Source organism: Ambystoma mexicanum, chromosome 2p (assembly GCF_040938575.1).
Source record: "Ambystoma mexicanum isolate Mex_15411 chromosome 2p, UKY_AmexF1_1, whole genome shotgun sequence".
Classification (NCBI taxonomy): Eukaryota; Metazoa; Chordata; class Amphibia; order Caudata; family Ambystomatidae; genus Ambystoma; species Ambystoma mexicanum.
This window is the reverse complement of record NC_090923.1, coordinates 1,185,535,708-1,185,561,674: the sequence shown is the minus strand read 5'-3', so window position 1 is coordinate 1,185,561,674 and position 25,967 is coordinate 1,185,535,708. Positions and strand designations below refer to the sequence as shown.

Below are 25,967 nucleotides of genomic sequence, written 5' to 3'. Positions count from 1 at the left end.
CTCCATTACATGCGCACCGGGGTTGAGGAGGAAGAGGCAATTTGGATCTAGAGTAATTTGCTGGTGGACTGAAATGGCAACCAGGAGGAGAAGCCTGGTTGGAGGAAGTTGCATAAGGTCAGTTAGGTATTACCCAAATTGTTCGTTTACAATTGTTCGAATGAACAATTGACCGAATTTAAAGGGTCACAATTGACCTTTTCACAATTGACCATATATATATATCGGTTTGGTAATATATATATATATATATATATATATATATATATATATATATATATATATATATATATATATATATATATATATATATATATATAGGGGTTTTGGGGGTTTGGCGTTGGGTGGGGGGTTGTGGGGGGTTCCCCCCACATATATGTTACAATTGACCTTCACAATTCGGTCAATTGTGAAAAGGTCAATTGTAATTCGAACAGTTGTAAAACGAACAATTCGTATACAACCGTCAGTTATGGTGATGCAGTGGTAAACTGGCACTTCTTGGGGAGTTGAGATAAGCTCACACCTATTTTACTGAAACTAGTTTATCCGATGTCTGGGCTGCTTTGTGATGAACTTGGATAAAGTTACTGGTGGAAAGGGCCAAGTGTATCACCCGATGGCAGTGCAAGAGCAATGGAAGGGTACTGATAGTCTGGAAAGGGGTGAGGGGACGGGCAGCAATGGATAGACCACTCAGGATGATCAATAGGAAAATGAACGTTTTCTGCAGGAATTGGAAGATTTAACTGCTGATGCACAGGGAGTCTGAGGCAATGAAGTTATTTAGACATTCTGGGTAGCGCTTGTCCCTTATTGGTAGTGAGTTTTACCTGGCAGCACTATACTACTTGTTGGAGGATTTTGGGAGCAGATATGTAAATGTGGCAGTTTTCAATTGTTGCAGGAAATTAAGGAGGGACCATTAGCTCAGTTTGGATATGGGGAGGCTAGCCCAGGCCAAAAAGAGATGGGGGGTATGGGGGAAGGGCTCGCGTGGGAAAGCGCAACATGCAGGACCAACTACAGGGGCTTCAGTTGTGGGGAAGTGGCTGGGTTGCCGGCAAGAACGTATATTGAGGGGGGTCGATCTGCAGCTACAAGTTTAGGGGTGGGGTTAGGTTGACACTCTATTAGTTTGTTTGGCTGGTAATGTGTTGAGGCAGCTAGCCAGGATAGCATGAGGTGTTAGCTATTGACCTGTCACATTAAAGCAATTCATGACACACAAACAATGTGCCCGAGAGGCACGTGTTGTCCCTTCCAACAAGTTGTGGTCTCTGTTTGCAATGCTGTATATATGCAGCTTTATAGTGCTGCTTGGAAACGTTTATCTCGCCGTTTATTTCACTTCTCGGGACGATAGCTCAGGGGCAACACGCTCGCCTTGGAAGCGAGACGACACGAGCACCACAGGTTCGATCCCCGGGTCCGCACTTAGAAACCTCTGGGTATTAAGTGCGTTTATAAATTACCTATCATAACTTCACCTGTACTCTCAAAACGGTCAAGCTACAAGTCGTAGCCAATTTCAGCTCTGGGCGTATGGCTTAAAGGATGTGACTTCACCATCTGCCCCTTTAGCTGTGTGGCCAAGGTACAGTGATTGCCCGTGGGCTTGAGCCCACGCTCGAAACCAAAATATCTGTCCTGAATGGTAAACAGCAGGATCTTCTCTAGTGGTCTAACAGTTTTTTGGACGCGGCTTTTGGTGAAGAGAAATAGAAGCAAAACTATACAATGCGGAAAGAGCACAGAACCGGGGCACCACAGCAAGAGGAAATGAACATGGACTCCTGGCCTTAGCAATAGATGAAAGCGGAGGCAGCATGCCCCTGGCAAAAGAGAGAGCATGTCTGAAGCAGCTGCATCTTCAGGCATGCCAATGGCACCTCAGCCTGTATAATTGGTAGCCACTCACCTCTTTCAGCGTCCCGTGGGCCTTAGCAATCTTGTAGAGGAAGGTGAGTGGGACGCACAGCATGGAGGACATGGCGAAGACCCAGCCAATTGCCTCTCCCCACCAAGGGTACGTGTAAGTGTTGTTGTAGGTGAGGGGCTTGTAGTTCACCAGGTGGAAGATGAAGATAGCCTGAGGGGAGGGAAGATATAGTTAAAAACGGAGACAACCCCCTCTCCTTTTGTTCTGCGCCGCGTAGCACCAATCCCTTGGGAAACTTACCATACAGACAAATGGAGTGATGATGGACCAGCACCATTTCATCCAGGGGAAGGGGCGGTACCCGATCATGCGGGCTACATCGTCCATGAACCTATCAGCACCTGCACAGGGAGAAGAGAGCTGTGGTTGTAGGCTACATACTTATACAGTTCTTATGAGACCCAGCGGCTACTTTGAAAATCAGTGGACGTATGGAGTGAAACAGCTTCATATGTTCGGTTGAATTTGTACTCTGCAACCTTTGCACGGACTGCTCATCCATGTATAGCAGGAAAGGGATTTGCATTCAAAGGTAGCATGCAGGGGTGATTACTTTTTTCCATCATAATTTGAATACAGTTCCTTTATCAACTCGTTTTGTCCCCCCAACCTCGTTTCAGTGCCATGGAGCAGTGTGCCCAACACTCCCACATTATGGGGAGTGGGGGGGGGAGGGTGCAATCGCCTACCATGACGGAGTTATGATAGCCGGAATTGTGTGTGTCATCTTCTTCCACCAGTCAATAATTGTGTGACCTTGCAAGCCAATGACACTGAAGAAATGATCCAACTTCTGCCTTGAAAATCTTTTCTATTCGTGTTTAGAAATTTTCGGTGGCGCACGTGTACACTCATGGCAAATTAATGTGATGGAGCAGTTTTGTTGAGCTATTTCTAACAGGCAGCCAATGCAGATTCCTGAAAGCACGAGTAAGGTATCCCTTCCTGTGGTCAAGTTCACGGTTCGACAGCAACCGTAATTGGGGGCATGCATAGCAGTTCCCGGCTATGCAATCTCCGTGTGCATAGTCTGGGAAGCTGGGTGCAGAACCTGGGGCCCTGCACAATCATTGCCAGATTACAAATACCCATGAGCAGTCTGGGAATCTGGGTGCATAATCTGTAGAAGCATGTGATCCGTGCCAAAGTGTAAAACCCATGCTCCGCTAATCTCCGCACCTACCTCCTCTCTCAGGACTGGTTTTCTAGTGCATCAGGAAATCCCGCCCTAGGTCTAGTAGCCTTGCCCCCCTACCACCATCCCCAACCCGATTAGAAGCAAGACCTACCATAAACCCAGGCAATGACGACACACTGCCAAAAGGCCTGCCATAGCAGCGTCATCCCGCTGGCCGAGTAGTAGTCGAAGAGCTGGAAGACATACATCCCTCCCTGTGCAATGAGGACAGAGAGGAAGGGCGTCAGTACCAGAGGTTTCCAAAAGAGGAGTCCATCCTACATATCCAGGCAACACCAAGTCATTTTAAAATTGTGCACTTTACAAAAGGACGTGAGACTGTAACAAATGCATTGTTATGGACGCAGATCATGACGGTCATGTCTAAGAGCACAGCTTCCTAATGAAATTATCTCAAAATGCTCGACAGGGCATGTGCGTTCTGCTTAAATGCAGCACATTTTCAGAGAGAGAATACATATTTTTATTCGGTAATGTCATTAACAATATAATACAATGAAATAGTGATAGAACACTCAGATTACAGATATTAAAAATCATAGTCGCCAATGGATAACACAGAATATAAAACCGAGTACATTTTCAGAAGCATGACAAGGGACTGAATGCTCGGTTATAGGACACAATCAGTGTTTGCTGATGTGAAAAACATGAGTCTTAAGCAGAGAGAGCTGCTTCAAGGAGAAACACTAAATGAATATTAAAAGTGGAAGCAAGTGGCTGAAGAAATGGTGCAATGATTAAAGGTTTTGAATCTATGAATATCGTGTGCTGTTGATTGGTGGAATCAAGGCTCAATAGGGTTTGTTCCCGCAAACAAGCCGGTCAGTGCCCAACCTCCCACCTTGCAAACCTCATCGAAGTTCTCCTGTAGAGGTTCAAATCCTATTTTTTGGTGAATCGAAATTACGGGGGTGTAGAGCAATCTGTCTGAAACAACAACGTTGTCATTCATTGCATTTCACTTTGTGTCTGTGGACTTTTTTTTGTTGCAGTTTCTTAGTAGAACTTGTAGGCATCCATTTACTGTGGGGGAAGTGAAGCTGCAATCATAGGGGGTCAGTTTCCAAGTCACGTGGAGTGCAAACACTAGTGCTAAAAGCTTTGACTGCCACTTTTTTTGCATGTGGTATTTTGTATGATTTGATTGGTGAAGTCAGAGCGCAGAGAAGACTTAACATGTTTGTATGCTCATCCAAGTCCCCCTGCCAAATCTGCATCATTTTCCACCAGCATGTATTTTTATGCTGGTGGGCAACCAAAAGACACCTATAGAATCCGCCTGATGTTTACACCTGGTAAAGCAGGCAGATTCCAAAGGAATCCATTGTAGATGCCTCCCAAAATCCTTAACTGTGAGAGGCATTTACACTTTTCCAGACACATAGTGGAAATGTGAAGAGTGAAGACTGTTTCACCTGTGTTTTACTATTTCCTTTTTTTGGTGGAAACAATTAAAATTCTAAGGGTCCTTTTGCGCATAAGTAGAAACAGAAGTGGTCCCCTCCATGCAATTTAGGATGCAAAATAAAATGAAGCCCATTCACTTTTTAATTGACATATTTCTACAATGATGTTGGTGTATCATGTGACTTGTACACCTTTAAAGTCATCTGTACAAAATCGAGTATTATTTTAGGTTTTCAATCCCAAATATTAACACATAATTGTGCCAACTTGAGTTGGGAAAGAACCTGGTCAAATATGTACATTTTAGACAAATATGTTATGTGGGATTATTGCGTCACTCTGCGCTTACCACTAATTAGGTCATCAGCTTGGACTGTCTCCTTAAGGGATGGCTTATAGTATCCACAGACCTTACTTTGAAAACATTGTACAACGTGTCGCTCCTGTGTAGTGCCTGTCCACCTGAGTTGCAATTATTAATTTGATCCTGGTGATTTATTAATGATTTGATTGCCCCGCCACTTGTTTCTACCACTTGGTCTTCATCAAGACAGGGCTTAATATTTGTTCAAATTAGATAAGAATCGAAGTCCTCTGCAAAAATATTTTTCCTGGGATAATAATCCCTGTCTCGCCCTCCTCTTCCCTTTCCATCTTGCATCCCTCCCACTAACACTTCTCAATGCCCCTCAGTCTCTCTCCCTTCTTCTCATCCCTCCTCTCTCTCTCTCGCTACATGTTACTCCCTATTCCTCACTCATTTTTTCTTCCTTGATCACCTCTCTTACCAAACCCACTTCTCGCACCTATCCTGATCTACACATTTATATCTCCAGCCCTCTCTCTGAATCTTTATTTCCCTGCTTTACCTACCGTCCTCCCTGCCTCCCCCTGTTTCCGTTCTCTTCCTCTTCCCACCCATCTTTCCCTGAGTCCCTCTCCTTCCATGTCTCTCTCCCCGTCTCTCAGGCAGCTGCAACCTCTGGTTGCACACAGAGTTCTGCAGCAGGTGTGTTAACATGCCAAACTATATTACCGGAATTTAAACCGGTAGCTTCCGCATTAGAAACAGATCTCCACAACAGGTATTTGCTTATATTAATATACTGAGCTATCCTTTCGATGGCGGGTTGCTGTGACTTGTAGATAAGGTGCAGATCATTGCAGCCTGCTGCATGCATACCCTGTATCTTACTGGAAAGTAAATGCTAAAAACAAACAACTGTGCTGGAATTAAATTATGCCCTTGAGGAGGAGAAAAATCATTTAAAGCTGGGATCAGTTCCCACAACTATCCGCCAGAATAGCACAGGACTCACAGTCCTTAATATGACACCAGCATCCTGATGTGGAACATGGGACTGTCTTGCAAGGGGCTGGATCCAGCAAAGGTGCTAGCCTCCCTGTCCTTGGTCCTCATGCGGAGTGAGGCATGTGAGGATTTACCTCTAACACAAGTTGGAGATGAACTTGCTGCTTTTACTCCAAAAATCGGTGTATATACCGTGCAGTAATACATCCACCGGTAAATCTGCCAAAACCTATAATTTGGCAGTGCAGGAAAAATGATCATTCAGTTACCGATAAAAAGAGTGGCAGTAACAGAATTACCTGCCACTTTTTCCCCGTACCACCAAATTTGTAACGAGGCCTACAATGTTAAACCATGAAAAAAAAGCATACACCTAACTCCAGAATTACCATATGAGCCAAATTAATCTGGACTACAGGAGTCCTGGAAATAACTGGAGACGATGTGTATGCTTTTGTTCACAGGGCGCTGCAGAGGCACAGGGCCTTAGAGGCTTGGGCTTCATAAGCATGGCCATGAAGAGGGAGCTGCACAGTCCTTCGGTGTGGTTCGTTCACTCATTGATGAGCATTAGTCAGCTTGGCATAAGCGGTCTTCCCTCTTCGAAGTAAGCAGCACTTGCTAATTTTTCAAGATGCATGCTAACACCTCAGACAGAAGCCCTGCGTCCCAGTGCTCAAGCCAGACTTTATTTTTGAAAGTGAGAAATTTCATTTGCTGAGTTACCAATGGAGCAAAAAGACACTACTGCCCATAATCCAAGGAGTACGGGTGCAAGTGACCCCTTTTCCCACGTGTACTTGGCGCCTATGCTCCTCATCACCTCCCCTCAAACCCCCACACTCTGCTTGTGTACCCTGATGCTTATTAAAGCTTACCCGGTCGTTTTACAGGTGCCAACTATGCTGATCCCATCTTCACTCATAAACCAGAGACCTTTGCCAGCACTGAAACCTGGCTCTAGCCCACCTCCTCCCCTGTCTTTGACATCCTCGCCCCATCCAGATAAAGCATCCAACATGTTCGGGGGAGGCATTGGCGGTCATCCATGAGATTGAATGGCCCTGTACGGTGGGCATCCAAATTGCATTAGAATCTATGGAGCTCCTTCTATGTCAATTTCCACTATCACATAAGGGCTGTGTCACTTTGCACCTCGTATGCAGGCCTAAACCGCTCTTGTCTGCTTTGGACACCCACTATAGACCAACATCTTCCTTGGAGACTGCAAGCTACCTGTAACCCAGGCAACTAAAAGCACCAGAGCTGCTCTCTGTTTCCATGCAGAATCCCTGCACATAACGCAACATATGCAAACCCAGTCTCACATCAGGGGAAGCATCCTTGACTTCGTTCTTTCCTATTCCCACCCCCCCATGTTTCAAGCCAATCCCACTTGACTGGACAGACCATGCTGCAGCCCTTTCACCTTTTCACACCCTGCCTTCCCGTGAAGGACAGGGCACTTGTCCGTGCTTCGCTCCTTCAAAAACCTCTGGTGGAAGCATTAGAAATCAGTCTGACCAGCATCCCTGCCACCATCTACATACATTCCCTAATGGAAACCTTCAACTAAACCTCAAAGGAGTTAGTCGACACACATGACCCTTCAGAAATATGGCACTTTTGAATCATACCCTCAGCCCAATGGCACACCCATAAATTGGCAGAGAACAAACCCACTATCCAAGCACACAAGGACAAAATGCGCAAACCTGAGGCCCTCCTCACCCATAAGGCCTTGTCCTCAACATGCCAAACCCTGATCATTGAAACCAAAGCCTCCTACTACTTCTCAATAAGTGCACCTACCTCTGATATGAGCACAGCCCTCTTCACAACAGTCAAAAGTCAAACACTGCATGCACTCCTTACAAGACACAGTCCTTAGAGAAATGCAATGCCATCAATGCTTATCCTATCTCACTTTGGCTGCCTGTCTTTGGCCCTCTTCCGTCACCTTCCTGCGAGGCAAAAACCCTTGGTGTTATCTTCGGCTCCACTCTCTATTTTTCTCCTCAAATCTCGGATGTCGCCAAGAAGTCCCCCTACCAGATGCACTGCCTCAAAGGGACTCTGCCCTTCCTCGCTTTCCCCAGAAGCTCACTGTCTCCGGAGCCCTGGTAGTCTCTAGGCTGGACTGCTGCAATAGCCTCTTTCTCAATCTGCCTTCCTTTTCTCCCCACCCTCTGCAACTAATCCAGAACAGGACTACGAAAATTATCCTTGGCCTCAAGCCCTGGGACTGTATCTCTCCAGCCCTAAAATCTCTCCACTGGCTCCCTGTGGCTGCAAAGATCAAGTTAAAGACTGTTTGCATTGTCCACAAGGCTTTCTGGGGCCCGCACTAAACTCAACGCTCTCTTCCAAAATACCTTCCTTCTCGAGCTCTTCCCTCAGCCACCTCCAACTCTCTAAGGGTTAGACCCTTCTTCAGGCAGAGAGTGGGGGTAGATCTCTCTCCTCTGCAGGGGCCTCCCTCTGGAATGGCCTCCCTGTTCCTCTCAAACTTGAGCAGGACCACCTGAAGTTCCGGATGCAGACCAAAACCTTTCTCTTCTCTTTTTTCTCTCTCTCCCTGCCCTGCTGACTTACCTGCCTGCTGTACTGACTGGTTGCTTGGCCACCCTCAGAGTCTTACTGGGTACCATGCCCTTTCTTGATCAGCCACCCTTGCACTGCCACCGGGTCTACTACGCACTTAGGGGCTGTAACTGTAACTGTCCCTTCTTCTCCTTGCACTACCCAGGGCTGTGCTGCGCTGGCTGCACTTACTCAGAGCATTGCTGACCTGCTTTCCCCTCCCCTCTCCCTTGCATTCCCCTCTCCCTTTCCCCATGCACTTCTCGTTCTCGCACTTGCACCATCTGAATGACACAAGGCCTAGTAAGATGGTATGTCTTGTCCCCCCTCTGTCTTCCCTCTCTTGGCTTGTTGCCTAGAAACACGTGTGTACAGGCGTGTTATAATGACATCATATCAAATCATATCAATGAATTCTTCATTAGCAAAATAGACAAAATTAGACATCACATCAATGCCTCCAGATCATCTGTACCACTGTTATCTACCACACTACGGACTAGCTACCCTAGATTGATTCACCCTCCTCACTTGCAATGTTCTCACAGATCCATTCGCCTCACTAACGTCAACCACCTATGAAGATGACATCCTACCATCCTAAAAAAGATGTTGGGTCACGTTCTCATCTCACCCCATCTAATTGTTAACGACTCCCTCAAGTGGGGCATTTTCCTGACCTGCTTAAAAACAGGGCTGGTATGCAAACTCCTTAAGAAATCCACACTGGACCGGGAAGACCTTGACAACTACCAACCAATCACCAGCTTCCTTTTTACAACACTCCTTGCAGCCAAGCTAGGTTTGTTCTATTTAACACACAAATACAAATAGACTTATATGGTCAGAAACGGGATAAATAACTAAAGATGGTCAGAAAACTAATGAAAACCAATGGATGGAAACAAGAAGAACTGCTATTCTACTCAGATGTCTGTGTATTGTATTGTTTATGTATATAGTGCCTATACGCAGGAAAGTGTTTCAAAGCACTCAAGGAGGGTGGGAACAGCGGATAAAAGAACAGTCGCCCAGATCCCTTGAAATTCTGAGACGATAATAGTCTGCACAGGCAGAGTAAGTGCGTAAAAAAGATACATATAACAGTTGAGACACAGCAAATAGGGCTGACGCGACTCTGCAGTTTTACCAGCGCAATTAAGGGGAGAAGACAGAGCAGAACAGACAATCTTCCAGCACGGTGCATTTGGATTGTGCAAGTGCATAGACAGTAATAGGGAGAGGGGAGGTTTGAGTGCACCCAGTCGGTGGAGACTGGGATAAGTGCAGAGAGAGCCACTCTCTTGGGTTATTGCTAAGTGCTGTGAAGGTGGGTGGGTGTAGGGCCCTGAGGCAAGTGTGAGAGTGGACTGGTGGGGTGTCCGCGACCAGTGAGATTCTGAGGTACACCAGACGGCCAGACAGCAAGCTTTAAGGAAGAGGAGGAAGAGATGGAGAGAGCAGAGAGCTAGGTTAGCAGGGTAGAGGGAGAGCGAAGGAAGAGGAGAAGAGGAAGGTCTTGAGGTGGTCCAGTGTAAAAAAGGTTTGCAGAATGGGAGTAGAAGAACTTGAAAATCTGCTGTGTAGTAAAATCGACAACATGGTGGGACCTATAGAAGCCTGGTGGAATTATATAACCTATCTGAGTAGCCCAGATCTTACAGAGGAAACAAATACAGGAGTACAGTGGAAATTGTGGGTTTAACATTTATCCGTGGAAAACAAACCCAGTTATAATTAAGTAATCTAAAAGGTTCCACTGAGGTTTAGGAGAAATTGCCCGAGTCTAAAGTGTAGAGAATGGTGTCTAGTCAAAGGATTAAAATAAAAGGGTCGACAGGGCAAAGGATCGACACCAAAGGGTCGACAGGACAAAGGATCTAATTTTTTTTTAATTATATATTTTTTTAGGTTTTCGTATAGTTAAAAAAATGGATTTTAGTAAAAAAAACAGGGGTTGGGACCCCCCAAAAAATAAAAAAAAATAAAAAATTTAAAAAAAATATTCGATCCTTTGGTTTTCGGCCCTTTGGTGTCGATCCTTTGGCCATTCGACTATTGGTTGTCGATCGTTTGACCTACAACCGTAGAGAATAATAATAAGGAGGCTTCTGCTTAAGGCTTAATTATTATTATTATTATTAGGGTATTTATTGAGCACGGACCACACTTTAGGAAGCAACAGAGCGCTTTACAATCACTGGGCGGGGGGAGAGAACACAGTGAGGGGAGCAGAGAGCTGACAGGAGAGGATGGGCAATTGGCACCATGGGGGGGAAGACAATTTGGAGCAGATCCCTGAGTCTCAGATAGGGTGGGGAGTATTAATTATAGTAAAATTACAGTAGAATGGAAGAACCAGTTCTAGTTTACAAAGCAACTTGGAAGTGATCTTTAGACATGAATTAATAGCATTTAATATAATAAATGAGATGTCATTGATAAGTAGCCAATGGTATCTGGCCTTTCCATCGAAAATAAATTCATTGAATTGAAATCCAACGAAATGTATATTTTAAAGCCATTTCCATCAAAATGCACTTTCATTGAATACATTATGTTGGATTTCGATTAGGGTTGGGGTTAGGGTTAGGGGGTGCCCTTGGTGGTTGGGGGTGCTTGGGGGGAACTCCTCCCTCCCCCAATAAAGAAAATGTTAAAATACTTTAAAGATTTCAGAGCTGGACAGCTCCATGTAACGTTTTAACGTGAAAAATAAATGCATTGAAATGCTATCTTTTACATTTAAAAGTACATATCCATCGAAACTTGTCCATTCCTATATTCGATGGACAAGTTTTGATGGATATGTACTTTTACATGTAAAAGATAGCATTTCGATGCATTTATTTTTGTTGTGTTTTGTTCAATGGATTTTCGTTTCGATCGTTGATTTTCGATGTAAAGACCGTAATCGTAGCAAAGATATTTAATTTTAAGTTAAGAGACCAAATTGTGATAAGTGAAGGACACATTTATTAACCAAAAGTGGTAAATACACTCCCAGTGCTGTAGCTCTCCAGATGTGTTTAACTAAACCTCCCATGATCCCTCACAATTGACTATGCAGGCTGGATAGATGGAAGTCGTAGACCAACACATCTGCAGATCCCTGTCCTAGGGGAACAAAGGGAAAACAATTGAGGGACAATAGATCCAGGAAGTTTCGGCTGCAGGATTTATGTTTAACCAGAAAAAAGGCCAATAAGTTAAGAGCGTCAAAGAACGGCATTTCTTGGGAAAATGCCTACATGGTCAAAAAATTCAATAACGTAGTTGGAGTTTTCATAGATAAGGGGAACCAGCTGGCAAGCTAGCTGGGATAACTAGGGGCTCCAATGTAACATGAAGGCCACAGGCTCGAATCTCAGCTAGGCAGACTGAACCTTTTAATGCTTCAGAGTTGAATCCAATGCACAAGGATGAGTTGGCTAACAGTGAAACATGTTTACAATGCTATGAAAAGCTACAAACTGGACTAATTATAAAGACGGACGGTCTCTAAGCAAGTTGAAAAAACTCAACTGATGTTTAAAATCATTGTATAAGCGAGCACATGACAATACCGTGACAGGTCCTGAGGTCATAAATCGAACCCAGCGAGGAAGGTTGACGTCACTGCAGTGTGTTTACAGACATGCCAGGTCTTGGCCTAGGAAAATACAGGCGGTGACCAGACGCAACCACTAGATGGCGAAACAAGCACATCGAATTCATGCTACAAATGTCGGGGTGACTTCTGGAAAGGTCGACCATAAATCTGCTGCATCAGATCAAATGTATCTTTCGCGGCGTTGCTCGTGTCCTGAGGGATATTAGAAAAGTCGCTGGCGAAACTTTCTGGGAAACGAGTGGAAACGAATGAAGGGCGAACGAAAGCTGGAGTTATACAGGATTCTTCAGATTACGTCGGTAGAGAAAAGGGGAGCGGGGAGAAGGGACAGTTGCGGAGGTCCGAGCCACAAGAAGAGATACATAGAAGCTCACATTCTCAATGCTTTACAGATGCTGTGCAGAGCAGCATATTCCAGGCCACATTGCGGTTATGTTTAGCATGCAGAAATTGTAAGTTAAGTGTGCAGCAGTCTCGTGGTCCTTTAGGCTGGATATAATGTTACAGTTCAGGAAGAGCTTTTTTTAAGTAGGAACGTTTTTAGGCCTCGTCTGAATCTCAAGTGGTCTGATTTCATTCTGAGTCCTTGTGGAAGAGCATTCCACATTACAACTCCCATCACTGCTAACCTTCTTTTTCCCAATCTAGCTTGTTTGAGCGTGTCAGGGGTCAAGATATTGGCTTAACAAACCAGGAAGTGTCGCTCTAGCCGTGGGAGATTTAAATAGTGGGGTGGTGATATCTTAGATCCCGAAGCCATAAGCCTGGAAATTAGCTTAACAACTGTGACTTGCGTGTACTCAATCTGGAACCCACACACAGTAAGGGGAACATTTTGGACTGGGTGATTGGTCGCAACTTGGACATTAGAATAACGGGAACCAGGCCCATTATCTGGTCTGATCATTCTTTTGTCGAATTTCCATTCACCGCCTACAGTCTCTAAAAAAAGCAGCCTAAACCACTGAAGAAATTTCAGAGTAGAAATTTAAAATAAATTACTTTATCAGATCTTGCGACATGGACAACTCAGCTTTCTAGGAACACCACGGACAGCGAATGCCCTGACTCCCTGGCAGCCACCTTCCAGCTGTACATGACCTGCATGCTTGACAAACTTGCACCTATCAAAACAACCACAGTTCAAGAGGGGACCTCGAGCGCAACTGTTGGTTTACTCCCCCGCTTGAGGAACTAAAATACGGCAAGCAGAGTGCGCTTGGTCTAACTCCAAGTCACACCCCGAAAAAGAAATTTGGAAGGCCCTGACAAAAGCTTACAAAATCGCTGAAGAAATGTTTTCTAAACCAACAAATAAAGGACCCTAATAACTGTCCCAAGCAACTGTTTAAAATATTGAAACCTCTAGAAAAGCCCAAAGTTCTGCCCCTGCCATTTCAGCCGACTAAAGAGAACTGTTCCAAAATACAGCTCACCTTCTCTGATAAAATCTCAGTAGCACAACAGAAAATCAGAGTCACCAGTAACTAATACCACCGTAGGAGACTTTAACTTGACAGACGAACACCCTGCCTTCTCTTTCAAAGCCATTTCCACTTCAGAGCTAGCAGATGCCCTTGCCACCATGCACCCAACCTCCTGCCCAGGAGACGCGCTCGCCTTCAAGATCATTCTTGATCATAAACCACTCTTTATCCCTTTTCTTATGTGCTTTGTTAACTCCTCCTCCAAGAACTACATTGTTCCAGATTGCATTAAACAAGTTACTGTCACCCCACAAGTCAAGAAGCCAGGTCTTGGCCCTGAAGATCCCTCTAATCTCAGACACATCACCAATTCTTTCATTCTCCTGAGAATAGTCGACAAAATGGCTTCTATGCAATTTCAGGATTCCTGGACCAACGTTCCATTCTTCATACCAGACAATCTTGATTCCGAACCCATCATAGCACTGAGAGTGCTCTTCTAGTCCTGCAATGTAACATGCTTGATGTGGTAGACAAAAATCAAAGCACCCTGCTGATGCTCTTGGACCGGTTTGCAGCGTTCGATTTATTAGACCACAACATCCTGCTAACGACACTCCAGGGTACAGCTAGCTGCTCCTATCAAACCCTATCATGGTTACAGTCCTTCCTGTCTGGCAGAGTCTGAGCTGAGCATTGGAGCGGTTTCTGCTTCAATCCCCCCACTGTTTGTTAAAGGGAGCCAGCTTGTACCCAGCTCTTTTCAGTGTTTATATCAGGGCACAATGCTACAAATTGTATAAGGAAAATATTTTATTTTCCAATTAGCCCGATGGCACGCAACTTCTGCTTACCCTAAGTGGCAACCACAACTTTGATTCCCCAAAACTCGATAACATCTTGTGCACGAAACAGCAGACGACAACCCATCAAATGTGTCCTAACAACTCAAAGACAGAGCTCTTACTCTTTGGCCCTCATCTAGTTATGCCCAAATTAGGCCAGCGGTATTCCCACTTTGAGATTGTTGACTGCCATATCCCTACCCTCAGCAAAGTTAAAACCTTGGGAACGTACTTAGATTGTTCCTTGAGCTTTGATGCTTCAGTAAACAATTTAGTGAAAACTATGCATTTTCACCTTAATTTGCTCAGCCGAATCAAGCCTTTTTTCTCGGAAAAGAACTGTGACTCTCTAGCCAGAGCTACCATCCTTTCATGGTTAGATCATTGCAGCACACTTCTAGGTGGCGAATCGAAAGGCAATCTCACCAAGTTGCATACAATTCAAAATTACGTTGTTCACATTATCAAGAACACAAGCCTGGGCAAACACATCTTGGAGCACAGAAGAAAACTTCACTGGCTCCCTACTCGCTCGAGAATCCTGTTTAAGACCCTTGTATTGGCACATAAATGTGCCTATGGCAAAGCCGCCTCTTATCTCAGAGAAAATCAGTCACCATCCACAGAGAACCCTGAGTTCTAGTTACCAACAACTACTAGTGTATCTCAAGCCCAATCACACCCAGAGCTATGAGAGATCCTTTGCCTTCCTTGCCACTAAACCTTGGAACTCCCTCTCGCTGGCACTTTGACAGGAAGAATCCCTGCAGCTCTTCCATAAGCAACTGAAAGCCATCCTATTTGAACCGCTCTTCTCCTGCCCTCCAGCCTCCCTGCTCCTGTCCTGTGTCCTTGTTGTTCCTGTGTGTTTTTGTTAAGCGCCCTGATGCCCACGGGTTCCGACGCTATGGAAATAAAGTAAATAAATAGGGGAGTATTTGGTGACCCGGTTCACTAGTTATTTGGCACCTATCTGATAATAGAGACTTGAGCTTGTTTCTGCTTTGCATAGGAGTCAATGGATTGCTCGCAATGCATCTCAGATATAATCATGTTTTTTCAAACAGAAAACAAGACATGCACCCATGTTTTATATGGACTTGAGTCTCTGGGTCTCTTTTTTGGGATGTCCAGCAAGAGCCCACTACAGAAAAGTATGGAGTAGATCGGGGCTTGTATATTTTGGATTATTTGTGGTAAGTCCAGAGCTGGGGAGGCCTTCCATAACAGGTTCAGTGTTAACTGTCATTCACAGGAAGCTGAAAAAAGACAGAGACTGGTCAAATATCATGCGCACGTTCTTCACATGTGTCGTGAGGGTGGATGCCAGCTTGATGTTTTTAGGCTGCCATTTGAAGGGACAATTGCTTTTCGGCCACCCATGCTTGGATAACTGATATGCTGCTGACAAACCGTACGTTATTAGGCTGGTGATTTGCGTCCAGTTATATTCTTGCAGGTCATTGGCATAGATGTTCAAATATGTTCCAAAGTGGTTCAGGACTTCTGCTAAAGGTTGTGGCCGGACATTGAAATGCCACAGGGAAAGTGGGGACTCCACATGTCATGTCACATGTCCTGAAGGGTTTTGATGTAAATTGACCAATTTTTAACAATTGATGTATCATTTAAGAAGAAATTTACCAATTTCAGGGCAATGTCCTTGATTCCTTTGCAGGATAAGAGTTTGCAAATTATTTATTTAGTAGCAGCTCTGGTTTCTAGATGGACTGCAGAGATAGATCCATAGTTTACCAACAGTAAGCGATCAGCCCCCTGTTTTCTCAGGAAAGGTGTTATCACTTCCTTCAGTTATAATGTAAGGATTCCTTGATTGTTTGCTCTTCTGATATTCAGGGTGGCCGGTTGTAAGGAATGTTTTTATGTATGAGGTGATTTTCCCCAGTGTTGGCTAAGTGTACTGGGTCCTTAATAGTGGTCTATTTCAAAATGAATGAATGCGCATTGTCTTTCGCCAAAATCTTGGGTGGGCTCTTTGGCATTGTGGTTTGGCTGGTGCTAGTGACTCCGTCATAGATCATGAACCATTCCTGGGTTTTGTTGGTTGCCCGATTGCTGCATTGATTGATGAAGTTAGTTTCTTCGGTTTGATGGTATTCTGCATTTCCTGGCATTTGTTTAAAATGTCTTACTAGCGGGACAACGAGACTTTAACCAAATGTGCTCCCCTTCCTTCTTAGGGGAGCCAGTTGGTGATAGAACCATTTATTTTTCCCTTTCCCATCTGTTGTTGGGAATTTAGTTTTGACAGAGACGGTTCATCAAGTACTTCTCTGATTGCTGAATGCAGGTTCCCGAGTAGTCTTTCACGGTCTTTCACGGTTGTTAGTTTACTTCGGATCTCTGCGGTGGACTTTAAACCTTTTGCCACATGTTTCTGGTCCTGCTTTCCTTATTCAAAAAGAGTCAAAGGGGTGATCCTGGAATTTATTGTCCAGTAATTTGGACGTCAACACCTCTTCAAATACTATTTATGTATAGTTCAATGTTTTTTTGCATGAGCGCTATGGACGGGCAGTAAGTAACCAGTTAGCCCCACGAGCACCCTAATGATGTAACATTGTATCAACAATAAGGACATATAAAATTAAAGAGTAGTGCTACCTTGTGAGTTCCTAAACGTTTTCTTGAGGTTTTACTCAACCCACTTGCTTTGTAAGTGGTGTGCAAAAAGTCACTGGATAGACTCTACTGCTTCCAGCAAAGCATCCCACACGCAGGCTGCCTAGTTACCGGCCGTCATATAGAACTGTCAGCCCCTACAACACTAAGGAAAAGTGGGCGTGGCGGCGGAAGTGCAGACCTTAAAACCAAAGAACTTGGATTATTAATCCAGCTTCACGCTTCAGCAAACTGCATAATCCTGGGCAATTCACGTAATTCCCCTGTACCTCTCTGTTCCCTCCTCTGTCAAACTTGTGGGTGGTCGGGGGCGATGTGGTTGACAGAATACTAGTAAACTCACTCCCGTCACAATGTATCCCTGGCTTTAATATATCGATGAACACTTTCAACAAAAGCATTCTGCCACCAGAGTGCATTTGGAGAAAATCCTTATTTGGTGTGGCGCCTGTGAAGGATGCCTGAAAATTAAAGGGAGACATAACCAAAACGCGGAATAAAATCCCCAACGAAACCAGACAGCTTGTCCAAAGATTCCAAGACAGTCAGAGTCATTAAAATGTCCTTAATTAATCTTTATTAGATACCAGATAGGCGCCCGCTTCCATTAAACTACTGAACAAAAATGTCATTCATGGTTAACAGAAAGAATCACTGGCTGAAACACGGAGGCATCGACCTGCGGCTCTCCACATGCTTTGGACTACTACTCCCATGATCTCTCACCTTTGACTATGCTGGGATGGCTGGTGTAAATTGTAGTCCATAACACGTGGAGATCCAAAGGTTGCAGACCCTGAACTAATGTTATCTTGTAATAGTGAAAACCCTAATGGGCCCATTCTCTACATGAATCCAAGCTTTTCTAGAGTTGTGCCTAGAGTATTAAAATCATTTTTAAAACAGGTTATTTCATGATATATACAATTCAAAATGGGAGCATGATACAATGGAAATAACTCTACGTACCCCCTAGTTTAGCAAGTACCAGTTGAATGGGAATTAATACCTTCTCCACCACTAACCACTTTTGACAGAACCCACCCCCCCACATTTACACCATAGGCCCCACTTGCCTGCAGGGTGCGTTGCATACACCACTGAGAGTTATAGTTTCCACACTGCTCTATATATTTCGCACACGCTTGCATAACATCACATACCCCGAGTAAATGTAAATTAGCAACAAACCCTCCAGGGGGAAAATTGAACTACGTAACTGCAGCACAGACTTTAGCACCCAGGGTCTGTAGGGGACCATCTGAGGCCATATATTTGCGTAGGTGGCACGAAGAGGGAGAAGGTCAATATTTAAGGTTCAGCAAGACTCTATAGATAGAATATAGCTATGTGTCTGGTCCGGAGTGCATTTCTTTCCAGCAGCTGGAGCCCTATGGCCAGATGTTTCTGAGACACCGGACGCCTCTGATCATGCCTGGTTAATGTTTCCTGCGCAGTGCATCAGCCTGAAGTTCAGATTTTCCTTGGACATGCAACAATGCTTTATTTATTTGCAGAATTTATAGAGCGCTTTCATCCAGAGATTTTTTTCAGAGACGTAAGGGCATCACCAATAACAGGAAAGGATTGGACCAACCACCCGAGAGACTGGAGGGAGTCCATTACGAGCTGAACGCCCTGCTATTCTCAGAATCGGCCAAGAAGTTATTTGTGGCAAACTAATCTTCTTTTCCTGTCAAATCCTCTACGATTAAAAGTCACAGAAGCTTTTCAGGATGTGGATAAAAAGTGGATGGATGAAAACACGTTTTGAAGGCAGTTGCCCCAACTGTTTGAACCCGTAGAATGTATGAATAGAATCTTGCACCATCTTGTATGAACACATGGGGTAAGATGCTGCCTGCCCAGATGGATCAGAGCATACATCAGAGCGATCACTTATAAAAAAAATCTTGAAGATTTACATAGCTAAATTCGCGAACAGAATTACAGCACATTACTCAATTCAATGATATCAGTTTTATTGACCTGGGGAGGATGACAGGCGAAGTTGGCCCCACAACTTCAATCCTTCACTCCAGGGCTACAGTTGTGCACCGTCTGTGTTGCATGGGTGTGGCTCCTGGAGCCCTGGTGACTAGCCTGTGGTGCCAGCCCGTTGCTGCAAAGTGGCTGCAGCTCACATGTGCCCGTCTCTCCCCCACGGCGTGCCATTTTCTTACCTCGGTAACCATAGTGAGGTCAATGAAGAACATGACGGCACAGCACACCGCCACCGCCACCTCTCGCTGGAATCTAAAGTAGTACTTGGGAGGCAGCAGGTCCAGGATTGCAGTGATGAAGCCTTCCACGCCCACAAACTGTCCAGAGAGAGAGAGAGAGAATAACCACGTCAAACTGCAGGATTCTCATGAGGTTCAGGAATTCAGAGTTCTGAGCCAGCACGGGGACCACCCTCTCGGCGCCATTGCACTGCTTTCACGGCATACCCTATCCAAGCAGTCAAGAGTCTGTGTGTGGCTGTTAAGCCCACCTGCAGAGCAGTGGCAATTCTAGCATCAAAGGCTGCGCATGCGCATGGGCTCAGATGGAAACCCACTAAGTCTAGAAGGGAAGAGGTCTTTCCACTGTAAGAGGAAAGGGTTTCCATGCTGGCAGTAGTTTACGCTGGGATAGTAGTGCATGTCCTACTATTCATTTCAAACCCGTTTTAAGTACCAACAAAATTAATCATATGACACCATCATCTCGTCGTTTATTTTGTATTTTTGGTAACTGCAAATAATCAGTGACCAACAGCAACCATGCACCTTACAAACATGTATGCCTGGCAAGCATCCATGCATGAATGCAAGCATATAACTGGGACCAGAGTTTATACCTGCTGTAATCGCCTATGCTGGGACCAAGGTCCATGCATAAACTAAGCATCGGTGGTGGGGTACAATCTAAGCATTAAACCGCTATGCTTGAACCAGCGTCTGTGCATAATGATGGGACTACCACCCATACATGCGGTAAACCTCTATATTTGCAGCAGGGTCTATGGAAACAGGAAACCTCTATATGGGCACAGGGATCCATGCATGTTGTAGGCATCTATACTTGCAGCAGGGTGCATGCACGCTGCAGGCATATATACTGGCAGTCCATGCATACAGTAAGCATCTATGCGGGGACAAGCATCCATGTAAATTACAAGCATCTATGAGTGTACCAGGATCCTTGAATACCATAAGCATACATGATGTGACCAGGACCCTTGCATAATTTAAGCATCCTTGCTGCAACCAGGACACATGCATACCCTACAAATCACTACTTGGATCTTCATCATCCAGTCATACTACAAAAATTGAACCTTTCACAAGCATCCCTGCATACATGTATGCATGTGCTCTAAGAACAGGGTGCCTGTCTGCTGTAATCACCTATGATGGGGCCAGGGCCGATGCATGGAATAAACATCTATAAAGGAGTAAGATGTAAGCATCTATGATGGGACCAGGCTTTGTGCATAATGCTGGAAGTACCACACATGCATGCAGTAAACCTCTATTCTTGCAGCAGGGTCCATGGAAACAGGAAACATGTATCCAGGGACATGGATCCGTGCATGCCGTAGTCATCTATACTTGCAGTACGGTGCATGCACTCCATAGGCATATATACTGGCACCAGGGTTCATGCATACAGCAAGCATTTATGCTGTGACGAGCATCACTGTATGCTGCAAGCATCTATGATGGTACCTGGATTCGTGCATACTGTAAACATATATGCTGTGACCAAGACTCGGGCATAATGGAAGCAGGCATACTGCCACCAGGACCTGTGCATAGTCACATCCCTACTTGGACCAGCATCATTGCATACTGCAGGCACGTATGATGTGACCAGGAGCCATGCATACTGTAAGCAGGCATACTGCCACCAGGACCTGTGCATAGTCACATCCCTACTTGGACCAGCATCATTGCATACTGCAGGCACATATGATGTGAGCAGGAGCCATGCATACTGTAAGCAGGTATGCTGTCACAGGCATTTGTGCAAACCGTGCAATATCTTTGCTGGGTCCAGTACCACTGCATCTATGCAGGGACCAGTACTTATGCATGCTGTGAAAATCTATGTTTGGACCAGGGTCGATGAATGCTATAATCATCGTTGCTGGCACCAGCATCCATGCAAACAGTAGGCATGTATGCTGGGTCCAGGACCAATGCATGCTGTGAATATCTACGATGGGACCAGGATCGATGGTGGGAGAAGCATTCATACATAATTTAAACATCTATGTGGGGAGCCGGATCTCTTCGTGCTGTAATCATATGCTGAGAGCAAGAGTCATGCATACTTTATGCATTTATGTATATCGCAAGCATCTATGCTGGGAACTGGGCCCATGCATATTGCAAGCATGCATGATGCGACTAGGATCCATGCATTCAGTAAGCATGCATAATGTGATCAGGATCCATCCATGCATGCAGTAAGCATGCATGATGTGATCATGATCCATGAGTAATATAAGAATATATGAACGAAGCAAGAGCCAGGCTTACTGTAAGCATCTATGCAGGGACCAGAATCAATGAATGCTGTAAGCATCTGTGATATGATCAGGAGCCATGCATAGTGTAAGTATTGAGGTATATATTGCAAGCACCTATGCAGGGACCAGGGCCCATGCATACTGTAAGCATATATGATCAGACCCGGATCCATGCATACATTAAGCATCTACACTAGAGCCATGATGTGACTAGGATCCATGAATAATGTAATCATCTATGTTGGAACCAGGACCAAGGGATGCTGTATGCATCTATGCAGGAGTCAGTACCCATGTATGCTGTGAACATCTCCGTTGGGACCAGGATCGATGAATGGATGTGTCATTTTTAACAACAGTAAGGCGACAAGAGGAGTCACTGTGCAGAGTGTGTGCTGCGTGACACAGAAGCCTGCAAGGCTGCTGTCCCTCTGCTCCATTGTGAGGCTCTCTGGCCTGGCACATATGTCGGTTCCCAGTCTAGGGGACAGGGGCGCATTATAAGAAAGGTTTGCTGGTTAATAAATTCATTTACATGTATTAAGCTAGTAGGTTGCTTTTTGAACACGAGAGCAGGAAATATTGTCCATTTGGGGTTTATCAGCTGACCTGGTGGTAAAGGTCATGGTTTGTGACTGAGGTTTATTTTATTTATTTATTTCAGATGTTATACGCCCAAACCCAGGAGGTATCACGGCATAGGTTACAGGAAGCTTCAGATTCTGGTTACAGGGAGAAAATCGTTACAGCTTATGTGGAAGACAATGTAACCAAGCATAGTTACATGAGAGATTCTCAGGTTAGAGGGAGAAAGGCATTACATTTTATGTGGAAGACAATGTAATCAAGGCATAGTTACATGAGAGATTCTCAGGTTAGAGGGAGAAAGGCATTACAGTTTATGTGGAAGACAATGTAACCAAGCATAGTTACATTAGAGATTCTCAGGTTAGAGGGAGAAAGGCATTACATTTTATGTGGAAGACAATGTAATCAAGGCATAGTTGCATGAGAGATTCTCAGGTTACAGGGAGAAAGGCATTACAGTTTATGTGGAAGACAATGTAATCAAGGCATAGTTACATGAGAGATTCTCAGGTTAGAGGGAGAAAGGCATTACAGTTTATGTGGAAGACAATGTAATCAAGGCATAGTTACATGATAGATTCTCAGGTTACAGTGGAGAATGAAGAATTGTTTAAGATCATTTAGTATTTGTTGAACAGCCACGTTTTTAGCATTTTCTTGAATTTCTGGTGGGAAGGTTCGTTTCTAGTGTTGGAAGGAAGGGAGTTCCATATTTTGGCGCCATGACAGGGAAGTTGTGTCCCCCCACCCTTGAAAGTTTGTAACGTGGGACAAAGAGTTGAGTGTTATTGTCAGATCTCAGATCTCTGATGTTCATCTTACAGGCAATGGCCTTGTTCAGATAGATGGGTGCTGTATTGTTGAGACACTTATGAGTAATGCATAGTGTTTTGAAAATGATTTTGGCTTTGATCGGGAGCCAACGACTTCTCTTCTAGTCTTGGATATGTGGTCAGCTTTTTTTTATACCCAGGGCTGCTCGCAATGCTTTATTGTGCAGGAGTTGGAGTTTGACTAGGATGGTGTTAGAGGCTCCTAGTAATAAGACATTGCAGTAGTCTACCTTAGACAAAATGAGAGCCTGAGCGAAAGTAATACAGTTTTGAGGGGTCAAGAATTTCCGACTTAGTGCAATAAACTTGGAGGTGTAGGATGTGGCTGATGAGTGCGTTTACATATTAAGTCAATGTTAGGTTGATATCAAGATGTACACCTAGAGTTTTGGCTTGGTTGAGAATCGGGATGGGTGTGCTGTCGATTGTGATCGAGGCGTAGTCACTGTGGAGCGCTTTGTTTTTAGCTGGTGACCCTATGATGAGGATCTCCGTCTTTTCATCATTTAGACAAAGACTGTTGTTTGCCATCCAGTTTTGGATGATGGCATAGATTTTGTTAACCGTGATTGTGTCTTGCTCATAGTTACCAGTAATAGGGATCAGTATCTGCTTATCAGCTGCAAAATGTGTATAAAACACTCCCATTGCATCTAATACTGCACATAGTCGCTTAGTATATGCGTTATGGTGAGTTGGCAATAGGCAAGAGCCTTGTGGCACTCCTCTAGGGACTGGTATGGGGTCAGCGGCTTCTTTGCTGATGCTGACTCTGGAGGTACGTTCTGAGAGAAAAGATTCGACCCAGAGTGTAGCTTCCTGTGAACATTTAAAGTTAGTAAGCAAGGTATTGCAAAGTTTGTCACGGTCAACCAGATCGAATGCGGCTGACAGATCTAGTAGTAGTGAGATGCTCAAATTACTAGAATCTCTTATAGAATACATTTGGATTTTTAAGTCGTAACAGTGTCGTTTCGGTACTGTGACTGGGCCGGAACCCAGACTGTCTAGCGCCTAGGAGATGGTTCCGCTCCAGAGTTTTGAATTTGGGAATAGGCAATTTTTTCGATTTTAAGCAGAAAAGGGTCAGGGGTTATAGTGCGGTAGTTTGTGGGTACTCTGGGGTTGAGTGATGATTTTGTAAGCAGTGGGGTGACCCATGCTTCTTTGATGCTGACAGGTAACACCTGAGAGTCAAAAGAGGCGTTGACAAATTTGTTAATGATTGGGGTTAGTACATGTGCGCAAAGTTTGACTGGTTTGGTGGGGAACAGTCTCCTTTACAGTTTGAGGTTTTCAGTTTGGAGATGGTATCTAGGACTTGCTCTTGGCTGACCTGGGAAAATTTGAATGATGTTTCTGAATTTCCAAGTTCTGTGTCCAGCAGTGAGGGGGGAGAGTTTTTGCTATTTAGTAATTTCGTTTTGGCTAAAATTTTGTTTTGGAGCGTGTCAATTCTTGAGAAAAGTGCACTTTGTATGGTGGTACACCATGCTTTGCTGATGTTTATTTGGGCGGCTATCGGTATGGGGCTTTCCAATTCTTTAGGATGACAAAGTGCTCTTTGGAGTTTGAGGCTGCATTATTGATACGTGTATTAAGGGCATTGGCTTTATGTTCAATTAAGGTGGATTTGTATAGTTTATTAGCTTTGGTAAAGAGATTTGCAGAGTCTATAGAGCAGGTTTTTTTATGGATATGTTCCATCGGCCTTTTGTTGCGCCATAGCGCTACAAGTACCTCGCTAAACCAAAAGTTAAATTGTTTAGCTAGCTGTGGTATTCTGGTTTTAAGTGGTGCTAATGCATTAATGGTGGTAGTGTAGGTGTCCGCGAGGTGGCTGGGTTCTGTGTCGGAGTTGGATTGCGCTGCAAATGCTTCTAGCAGTACGGGGGGTGATGTCTTCAGCTGTGAGGTTCTTTGTGTTTCTTATTTCAATGGGACTAAGCGAGGTGTTGGCCAAAGCTACTATTCCTTGTGATAGGATTTGGAGGCAGGTGAGGTGGTGGTCGGACCAGTTGATTGCCGAGATAGAATCGATGGATAGGCGCACATTTAAGGTACGTATCCAGTCTAGTGTCCTGCCTTTGTCATGGGTGACTACCGTCACTTGTTGTGTGAAGTTCATGTCAGAGAGTGATGAGTGGAGGGCAGTGGCTTTGTGGTCAAGGGCATCATTAAATCCTAGATGAATGTCACCCAGGATGATACATTTGGTGTTCAGCTTGATGTAGGGAGTGAAGAGGAGAGGAATGTCGGTTTCTGGGTGAATGAGGTGATTAGGAACTCTATAGGTATTGAGGAGGTCGATAGTAGTTTTGGGGTTGGTTGTCGGTTTGATAAGAAACAGTTCGTAGCTTTCCAGACTATCTAGGGGACATGATCTATGTTGAAGATTATTTTTAGCAATGATTGCAACACCTCCTCCCACTGAGTCAGTGAGGGCAGCCCTGATTATAGTGAAGTCTGGGGGAATGGCCAGTGTGAGCGCTATGCCGATGCTTGGTGCAGCCAAGTTTCAGTAATTACTAGGAAATCTAGTTGTTGATCTATAATGAGATCATGTATCTAAAAAGCACGGGCACCTAAGGAGTGCACGTTGAGGAGGGCAGCCTTGAGCGGGGGTGAGGGCGCCGATAGAGAGGTTGAGGATTGAGGTTGGAGGGGTGTGGAGTGTGGAGGGGGTTTGTTACACTTGTTACTTTGTGGGCTACGAGTGGAAACGGTTTGAATCTCAGCTGATGTTGTTGTAGTGGTATGGTGTATTTTGGAGTGCTGTTTTAGCATATGGGCGTAGTTCATGGTGTGGGGTGGGCTGTGGCAAAGACGTGATGGAAGTCTGGTGTGCCTAGTGTGTCCTATGTAGGGGTATGTAGATGTGGAAGGGGGGATGAGCAGTCTGTACTTGAGGCGGTCTGCGCGTAGAGCATCAGGACAAGGGGTTTTAGGCAGGCAGGTGGTGAGGGTATTCTTGATGTGTAGGGTTTTGTCTTTCGTTGAGGTTAAGGTATTATCTCTGGACGTACTGGCTGTGGTCTGAGGTGGTGAGGTGTG

The 25,967-nt window shown here is 44.7% G+C and overlaps 1 protein-coding gene across 1 annotated transcript in view; it reads right to left on the bottom strand.

Annotated features, from left to right (window-relative positions):
* Positions 1-25,967, bottom strand: part of SLC6A8 (solute carrier family 6 member 8) — a 238,100-nt gene that overhangs the window by 22,166 nt on the left and 189,967 nt on the right. The window contains exons 9-12 of the mRNA XM_069645372.1: positions 19,157-19,294; positions 3,232-3,334; positions 2,183-2,283; positions 1,922-2,092 (exon numbers count right to left, since the gene is read on the bottom strand). Coding sequence (XP_069501473.1) covers positions 1,922-2,092; positions 2,183-2,283; positions 3,232-3,334; positions 19,157-19,294 — 513 coding nt within the window. The remainder of the gene's footprint in view (positions 1-1,921; positions 2,093-2,182; positions 2,284-3,231; positions 3,335-19,156; positions 19,295-25,967) is intronic.